Source organism: Phocoena phocoena, chromosome 19 (genome assembly GCF_963924675.1).
Source record: "Phocoena phocoena chromosome 19, mPhoPho1.1, whole genome shotgun sequence".
Lineage (NCBI taxonomy): Eukaryota > Metazoa > Chordata > Mammalia > Artiodactyla > Phocoenidae > Phocoena > Phocoena phocoena.
In genome coordinates this window covers 19,703,579-19,713,137 of record NC_089237.1, presented here as the reverse complement: position 1 = coordinate 19,713,137, position 9,559 = coordinate 19,703,579, and the positions used below count along the sequence as shown (strand labels likewise).

At 46.4% G+C, this 9,559-nt stretch overlaps 2 protein-coding genes across 3 annotated transcripts in view; both read right to left on the bottom strand.

Annotated features, from left to right (window-relative positions):
- Positions 1 to 215: 215 nt before the first annotated feature.
- KLHL11 (kelch like family member 11) lies at positions 216 to 7,070 on the bottom strand. The gene is made up of 2 exons (XM_065897810.1): positions 6,526 to 7,070; positions 216 to 2,057 (listed from the first exon to the last, which is right to left on the bottom strand). The coding sequence occupies exons 1-2, from the start codon at positions 7,068 to 7,070 to the stop codon at positions 476 to 478; spliced, it is 2,127 nt and encodes a 708-aa protein (XP_065753882.1). The 3' UTR covers positions 216 to 475.
- A 1,018-nt stretch (positions 7,071 to 8,088) lies between these two features.
- Positions 8,089 to 9,559, bottom strand: part of ACLY (ATP citrate lyase) — a 42,216-nt gene continuing 40,745 nt past the window's right edge. For both annotated transcript variants that reach the window (XM_065896831.1, XM_065896830.1), the window contains exons 27-28: positions 9,468 to 9,544; positions 8,089 to 9,048 (exon numbers count right to left, since the gene is read on the bottom strand). In XM_065896831.1, the coding sequence (XP_065752903.1) occupies positions 8,954 to 9,048; positions 9,468 to 9,544 (172 nt within the window). In that variant the 3' untranslated portion in view covers positions 8,089 to 8,953. The remainder of the gene's footprint in view (positions 9,049 to 9,467; positions 9,545 to 9,559) is intronic.

Below are 9,559 nucleotides of genomic sequence, written 5' to 3'. Positions count from 1 at the left end.
AAATTTCAATCTCACTATTGCACATACCTCCTGTAGATGACGGCTCAATGCATAAATTCTGATCTTGTCAAAACCAACCATTCGGGAAAAGAATGAAAAAGATTATCAAAGTAAATGTGCAAATATAACTGGTGCTTAAAGCATGTTCAAAACATAAGACCCTAAGACAAAGGAGTTAAAACCTGCGGGCAGACAGTCAAGTAACCACACCTGGTTTTTCCACTTATCTTTAGTAAGATCTTATTCAGCTAATACACACACAAACCAAAGATGGATAAAGACTGCAAACTAACAAAAATTACCATGTATTGAATTGATCTTCCCATTCTTCAGTTTTTGACTATATTTCCTTTATATGGGGCGATAATCAGTTCGTGTAGAACATAAGTTATTGACAGACTTTTCAAGTAACAGTCTGGGTATCTTCAGCCTCATGAACAGGTGTAACTGTTTTGAGCTGTACGTATCAGAGAACCTAGCATTCTATCTGAGAGCTTGGCACTCGTCGCATGTTTAGGGCGTGTCGATGTATTTCTTGCATCTGTCTGATCCGGTCCTTCTGCCACATTAAGTTCTGAGGCATAGGATATCTCTGAGTGCCATGCAAGTACCGGTATGGGATTCTCACATGGCAGGCAGTGGCTCTACAACGAGGCTGTGGCATGGGAGGAAGAAGCATCCACCTCTTTCTCTCGGCACAATATCTGTAAGCTTCTTTCCGATACTGTTTGTCAATATCATCACTGTTTTTCCAGCCTCCAATAATGAAAACGTCATCTTTGTAATAGCAAATGGCCGCTCCTTCGATGCTTAGGACTTCTGGAGGTAAGCTTTCAAGGATCTCATCGGAAACCTGGCTGGCAATTTTTCTTACTGCCTCTTCATTTTCTAAAGAATAACTCTTGGGACAGCATGAGGCTGTCTGATAAAAGTTTGAATTGACCACAGACATTTGGAAAAAGCAGTAATTGTCAATAAGTGGCAAAGATTCCACATCTTGCCACTGTCGAGTCTCCGTATCATAACAAGTGATGACAGCCTTTAATCCATCTTCAGTGTCCCGGTCCACAGGAGTGCGGGCAGCGATGTACACAAACCGGTCTTCAATGGCTAGTGCTTTAACATCTCGAAGAATCTTTGGTGCTGATTCCAAGTTGTGCCATTTATCAAGCTCGGGATTATAAACAGTCACATCTTTAAAACCAGGACTGAAGTTGCCATGTCCTCCAATGCTGTATAGCTTCCCTTTGACTTCTGTTAGTCCAAAAGAATGCTTCCTTGTCATCAGACTACAAACGTGTTCCCAGGTATTCAAGTTTGGGTTATACCTTTCCACAGTTTTAGCAAACCCTGGTTCCATCGACCCAGCAACATACACGTAGGATTCTGTTACTGCAACAGCATGTCCATCAAGGTGATTATGAATATGGGGTAGGTTTACCCATCTGTCCTCATCGACAAAATATCCCACACATTCACTTAAATAGTCCCCTCCTTCTGACACGCCTCCAATAACCATGATCACGTCCATGTTTTGCCCATAGCGAGGTAATAATGAGACATGAGAAGCAGGATGCTGGAACGTGCCAGACTGTATATTCTCGGCTCTAAGAGCATGCCTCTCCACTGCATCGGCCACTAACTTGACACAAACTTCATTATTGGCCACCAGCCTCTCTGGTTTGACATGACGAGTAAGGTAAGTAGGTTTCATCTGGGACAATCTGAGCAATTTAAAAAGTTCTTCAAAGTATCTCTCTCTCTCTTCAGCATTTCTCTGAACCCATTTCAAAACTGTTTCAAATAGAACCTCTTCAGAATCAACTGTAATCTCCAAGTCTGACAGCCAGTCTCGAATGAGGTGGAAAGGTAAAGTATAAAATTCCTCATCCTGAATGACTTTGTGGAAGTTTCTGCGTATCATATCCGCGGCTTTCAGAGCAAGTTGGCTTAGAGTATACATGTGAGCTAAACTATGAATGGCCACACAGTTAGACAGATGAAGTTTTTTCTTGAGAAATTCTCCACAAAATTCTTTTAAACGAATTAATAGGAACCTAAAATCAAGAAAAAGAGAAAGAATTTTCAAATGTGCATGTTTTATGTGGCTGTACTTTTGAGAGCATCTGAATTATAAACTGAAATGTAAGCTTCATCTCACTTCATGCCCAACACCTGAAAAAAGCATCGCCTCCCGAACTAAAAAGGACTGTGCTGAAAAGTAGTTTAAAAGCATATATAAAAATCATCTTTATATGATATAGTTTAAATTATTTCCATTAGATAGTTTATATGTATCGTATTATATATTACACAAAGTATGTATAATACACACACACACACAGAATTTTTGATTATGTAAGGTGTTTCAGAACATATCCTTCAATAAAGTACAACAGTCCCATACTTTATTTCCACTTTAACTTGCCCTTGGCAAAGGCAAATCCCTATCCAAACTTGTCTCTGCCATCCCGCCCTAGTCCTTTGCCAGCAACCAGCCTCTTCTTAGATGAGGCTGGGTCTCAGTGAAGAGGATTTCTTTAGCATCAGCTACATGGTACAGGAACTGTGACTCCTGGGAGGCTGTTTGGTCAGCTCTCAGAGGGAATGGCGGTGCAGGCTTTGTGTCAGAGGTTTTAATCTTCTCTTCACCAGAGCTTTCTCCTTGAGTAGCCCCCGGGGTGGGGGCGGGGGCGGTGCTCAGGGGTTTTGTCCTGAGCTGGGTTCTCATTAAAGCAGGTGAGGCAAGGCAAACGAAAACATCTGAAGAAGCCAGGAAATAAAACAACAGAAAACTGTGTGGGATGGTCCACGTTACAAAAGTAAAGAAAGTAGTTTGGCATGTAGCTGACTAGATGTTGTTTGCTCACATAAATTAATCTGGCAGAATTCAGCCCCAAGGGTGGCCAATTTGAGACCACTGCTAAAGAGTAAGTCCCCAGAACTGAGAACATTAAATAAGGTAAGAACGACTTCATCGGGACTTCCCTGGGGTCTAGTGGTTGAGACTCCGCGCTTCCACTGCAGGGGGCGCGGGTTCCATCCCTGGTTGGGGAACCAAGATCCCACAGGCCGCTTGGCACGGCCAAAAAAGAAAAAAAAAAAAGGAATGACTTCATCAGTCCAGGCCTCTCTCACTTCAGTAACCATTTGCTATTGTGATTATTGTACTTAATAACTGACTGCGATATGAAGATGAATCTCAAGACAGGCTCCCTTCACCCTCTCCAGAGAACACACCATCTCAGACATAAAACAAAGACAAGGTTGAGTGGTAAGAGCTCTAGTGGCTCTCAAACATGTCGGTGCCAGGGTCACTCACTCCTGGGCTGCCCCACCCCCTACTTCTGATTTTTGGCAGGCACTCCAGGTAAGCCGACACGTATCCCCTTGGACAGGTATTTGGAAACACTGCTCTAGGAAAATAATAGCTACTGTATACTGGGCATGTGATAGGCACCATGCTGGGCACTTCCTGTTATCTCTTCAGGTTGTAAGTGCCTGCGAGGTAGGTATGATCAACAGAAAGAGTATATGGGGGGAGGTGGGGCGGTCGTAAAGGAATCCTGCCTCAGAGCTGATGGGTGAGATTGGATGTGATGGCTGCAGGACGCTTAGTGCCAAACACAAGGCAGCTTCTCAGCAGCTGACATATGGAGAGAAGTTAAAGTTTTAAGTCAGCTGTCTGGGGTGTTCTCTCCTCCCCTCACCCCAATTCTCCAGTAAAGCAGCAGTAAATCTGAAAGAACACAAGCTCACGTGACAGAAGCAAACGTGGCTTGAATGAGTGCAATGACCCTTCTCTATCCATCTGCATTCAACAAACCTCCCTCTCTTCTCTCAGACCTACATCCACCCACCCAACCCCATCCTCAAATAGATGACCCAGTCTCATGCTTTGAGAAAACAGAAGCAGCCAGGCAAAAACTTCATTTTCCCACTACCTTTTTTTTTTTTTGGCCACACCTCGCAGCTTGTGGGATCTTAGTTCCCCGACCAGGGATGGAACCCGGACCCCGGCAGTGAGAGCACCTAGTCCTAACCACTGGACTGCCGGGGAATTCTCTCCCACTATCCAATCTGTCTGCCTAACAGCTGTACGCTATACTCTGCTTTCCCAGTCCAACTTCTCCACTTTTAATATGGATTCTATCCCCTTCTTGGTTTCAAGGACTTTGGTCTTATAACATCAATTTCTCCCTTCCACAGATTCATTTTCCATCAGCACACAAACACGCTCCACTATCTCCTATCTTGGGGGTGGGGCGGAAGACCTTCCTGGACTCCTCTCCACACATGTCCATGTGTATCATTTCTCTGATCCTCTTGACAGTCAGACTTAAATGGCTCTTGTCAGTGCCATCAGGGACCTCTATTATCACCAAATCCAATGATCACTTACAGTTGACAGAGCTGACATGATTGGCTACTCCCTCCTTGACACACTTTAGGCTTCCATGGGCTCAGTCTCCTCTGCTGGTTCCTCTTTACCGTTCTGGAGAACCCCAGGGCTCAGTCCCGCTGTTTCTCTTTTCTATCTAGACTCTCTTCCTAAGTAATTTCATCCAGTCCCGAGGCTTTAATTACCACCTATGTGCTAATTTCCTTCCAATCTGTAGCTCCCAGTGCTCTTCTATACAACTGCCTACTAGACATTTCCTGGACCAAAAACCAAACTCCTGATTTTCCTCCCAAACACTTTCCTGCAGTCTTCCACATCTTAATAAATAATGAACGAACTCCATCTTTCCAGTGGGTCAAAAAACTAGCAGTCTTTTCCCTAACCCCCCACATCAAATCCATCAGCAAATTCATCTCCTCTGCCTTCAAAATATGTCTAGAATCAAAGCATTTCTCATCACTCTTCCTTCTCCCTCCTCAATCTAAACCTCCACCACCATTGCCACAACCTCCTAAACTAGTCTCTCTGCTTCTGCCCTTGCAGCCCCTTCCCCACCACCTCATCCTTTTTCTCAACACAACAGCATTCTCCAAATCAGAGAGCATCATTCCTCTACCCCAAACCTTCCCATGTCATTCAGAGTAAGAGCCCAAGTCCTTCCACAGGCTGACAAGGCCCTGTGGGATCCGGATCCATCCCCATTTACCACCTTCAGGCCTCTCCTACTCCTCTCACTCTGCATCCCTTTGATTCAGCCACACTGGCCCCCTGCTCTTCTCTAACATCCAGACAAGCACCATCTCAGGACAAGCACCTCTGTCCCCAACCTGAAACACCCTTAACCTCACTTCCTTCGGTTCTTTGCAAAATGTCTTCTTCACAAGGATTTCTCTATCCATCCAATTTTAAAAACAGCTCCTTTACACCAGCACTTTCTATATGCCCCACCATCCTTCATTTTTCAAAACAGCTCTAGCAATCACCTAACATGCTGTTTTATTTATTGTCCATCTACCAATGTAAGTGCAATGTGGAAAGGGACTTTTGTCTGTTTTGTTCACTGCTGAATTCCCAGCAGCTTAGAACCCAGTGTCTGAACTGATGCATAATAGGTACTCAATAGGTATTTGTTCAAATAACGAATGTGTAACATAATACTGCCCCAAAAGACTCCTCTCCATCTCCAAACTGCATTCACCTGCCTCCTACCTAGTCTCTGGAATATCCATCTGGGCCCCCTACAATCCATCTTCCCCAGCAGCAGAATCATCTTTAAAAATATTTAAATCAGATCATTTCTTTAGCCAGCTTCCCATCACCCAGTAAAATCCAAACTCCTTTTTCCAACGCATTTCACACACCCTTCTCCCCTTCACCCACTAGATCACCGAGTCTTCCTTTTTTTACTTCTTCTCTAAGCCAAATGAGATCCCGCCCGAGGGCCTTTGCGCTATCTGCCAGAAATGGTCATTCCCCATGTTTGCATGGCCAGTACTCCGTTGCCGTTTAAAGGTCTGTCTGTTTAAATGTCACCTCCTCAGAAAGGTCTTTTCTCCACGCAATCGCTATCCTTTCATCCTTTTTATTTTTTTTTAATTAATTTATTTTTTTTGCGGTACGCGGGCCTCTCACTGTTGTGGCCTCTCCCGTTGCGGAGCACAGGCTCCGGACGCGCAGGCTCAGCGGCCATGGCTCATGGGCCTAGCTGCTCCGCGGCATGTGGGATCTTCCCCGACCGGGGCACGAACCCGTGTCCCCTGCATCGGCAGGCGGACTCTCAACCACTGCGCCACCAGGGAAGCCCCCTTCCATCCTTTTAAAATGTCAACACAGTACTTATTACATGGGGACCTTCTTCTTCATTGCCTTTGTCCCTTCACCTGGAGTCTGACAGGGTGCCCTCGCCGGACTGGCAGGTTGCAACCTCAGCACCCAGCGCAGGGGCGGCCCCACAGCACACAGCAGGCGCTCAATAAGTATCAAACGAATGCACTTCGTCAGGGCTCACTCGAGCCCACCCTGGACACTGCCCTCCCCGCCTTCTCCTGCGCCCTCCCTGGATGCGGCCCTCGATCGGCGAGCATCCCCACCGCCGCCCTGCACATCCCGCCTTCGCCACCTACCTGTCGGCCAACTCCAGCACCTCGTGCACACTGCCCGTGCTGACGCGGATGCGCCCGGTGTACATGTATTCGATAACAGCTTCCACCGTGTCGGGTTCGGGCCCGGGCTCGGAGCTCCACTTGCGCATCTCCACCCGGCCCGAGCGGGACTCGGAGAACTGGCCCGAGAGCAGGGGCGTGAAGTACTCGGTGGCGGCGGCCAGCACCGAGCGATGGGCCCGGAACTCGCGGCCTCCCGCACCGCCGAAGCACAAGGTAATGTCGCAGAAGAGGCCCTGGCGCCGCTGCTCGTTCTGCCTCCATGACAGCTCCGAGCAGTGAGAGCTGCACTCGAAATCCTCGGCCTCCGGGCCCGGGTCGCCCCCGCTCGCCTCCATTGCAGACAAGCCAGGCCCAGGCCCGAAGTCCACCGTGCCGCTGCCTCTGACTTCGGCGGCCAGCCCTGCCGAGCCGGCGGCGGCCGTCTCCATGCTCTCCATCTCTAGCACCTGCAGAGATGCAGCCGCAGCCGCCGCTGCTGCCGCCGCCACCGCCGCCGCCGCCATCTTGACGCCGCCGCCCCCGTCCCCGCAGTCCCCGAAGGATCCGGCAGTCCTGGTGCGACACAGAGGGATTCTGGGAATAAATAGTGGGCGCGGGGCGGAGCCGGCCGCCGCTGGGTCTGCGCATGCGCCCCCCCACCCGCCCTAACGCGTCCCCCTCAGGTAAGGTGCAAACGTAGTGCTCCCCAGTTATGACTGTGTCCCCGGGGGCCGCCCGTCCACACGCCCTTGGGAGGATGGCTGTTTCCATCCCCTTAGAGAGCAGCGTGCTCTTCGTGATCGTTTTGTAAAACAAAAGTCCCCTTAGACCCTCACCCAGTGTTGTCTTGGGTGGCAACACTGGATTTCTATTTAAAAGTTTAGAATGGCCTTGGAGTAAAAATTGAAAAAGAAAAAAAAGACTCGAGGCTGAGCCCCAGTTAAGTGGATGCGGGTGAGCAAGTTACTTATTATCTCTGAACTAATTTATCTTTCTAAAAAATGGGATACTATCTAGATTGGAAGATCGCTGTGAGGATTAAATGAGATGCTTGTCAGGTGTTTTACATAGTGCTTGGTCCACAGTTACTGTTCCATACATACTTGTTAAAAAGATAAATAAAAGCCACTTTGGGGCTTTAAGCAAGGGAGTGGCTCAATCAGATGCCTGTTTTAAAATGTCACTGGTGGCTGTGTGGAGAGTGGACTGTAAGGGGACAGAAGTGGAACTAAGGGCACTAAGTTATCAGACCAGATATGGGTAGACCAGAGGGGTAAATAGACAGGACTTGGCAACCAGAGAAGTGAAGGCAGGCTTTTGGCTTGAGTATCTAAGTAAAGCTTTGGTTCCCATTCACTGAGAAATGGAAGGTACAGATTCACAGGAGAAGATAGTGGGGGTTTTTTGAAGATAGTATTTTGATTCTTTTTTTTTTTAAGAGATGGATGAACATTTTTAAAACTACATGTAGTAAAACTATTAGAAAGTACACTTCAAAGGAGTGCAGATGAAAGGAAATGGATGACATGAGACAGCAGTATCTTTTCATTGTTACTATATAGTTTATTTAAACCAAACTATGATAATACAGAGAGACTGAGGTGGCAGCTGCCCAGAATCTTTGTGGATTACAGATGCAAACTGAGGACAAGTCGATAACAGACAAGTCAGTTGCATAAATACAGAGAATGTTAAGACACAAGACATTTCACAGCTTTTTGCTTTGCGCTTCCATTTTAAACATATGTATGTTACGACTTTACATTTTAAATTACTGCTCCACATATTCTGTAACAATGGCTAAGGATGCAATGGTCCTGTCCCCCCGACACTGGTCTGCAACACGGAACATTTCAGGGGGATACCAAACAAACTCTTAACACACAACATACGAAAAGATCCTAAAAAAAAAAAAAAATCAGATTAATACAATGCTCTTCAGGTTATAGGAGGAGGGCGAAAAGGAAAAACAACATATTAGGGGTCCTTTAAGTGGAGAGTATCTTGAGGTCTTAAAAGTGTCATTCCCTTCCTTCAAGGGGAAAACATTTTTTTAACTAATGGAAAAAAGAAAGCAACATTGTAACACCCTACAATGAGGAAAAACACTATCCTGACAGTGCTTAGATGCTTCCATATAATAAATACAGCAGGTAGCAAAGCAAATGTTACAAGTATTGGCTGGGTTCTTATTTCTATGCTCATAAAAAAAATAATAAGCTTCTTTGTGTAGACTGAACAGTGTCAGCCTGTGGGTGTTGGTCTTCGGTGCCTGTACACTGGTGGCCGTTTACATTCCAGGCCCACCCTTTAAGCAAGCTCCAGTGCCAGCTGTCTGTGGCTATTTCCCGGGGGTGGGGGGAGGCGTTCTCGTCTTCACTTTACTGTGGCAGGGCTCCTGGCTCCATTACATGCTCATGTGTTCCGGAAGAACGTAGGAGATATCGTCCCATGGGTGACGATACAGCCCCTGCTTCAGCCTCTTCTGATCAAGGTAGTGTCCTAACAGGAAGCAAACGCATGTTTTTGTTAAGAGTTGGTGAGTTTTTAAAATTTTGGTGAGGGGGAGGAGATAAGGAAGGGAAATCTTAACTATTACCAAAAAAATGGGGAAGGACATCCCGATCCATCCCACAGGCAGATGCCAGTCTTGGTAAAAGGGAACTATTGGACTTCATTCTGTTTTCCTGGGCTAGCAATCAAACTCATTTCCAAGAACAAAGGAACAAAGGTAAAGATAAGGCAGAAGTTTAAGGAAGGAAGGATTAGGAACAATGATTAAGACAGTGTGTCATCTCTCTCACAGAAACTGGCCACATAGGTTAAGTGGTATACCTGAACCATGGGGTAAAACAAACAAAAACAGAAACAGAAACAAAAAACACAAAAACAAACACACAGAACTCTTACTGCCAACTCACCAATGAAGCCCATACTCCTTCCCAGCACAAAGATGCCATTGAGGGCTCCAATGTCAATATATTCATCAGCTTCCTCCCTGCAACACACAATC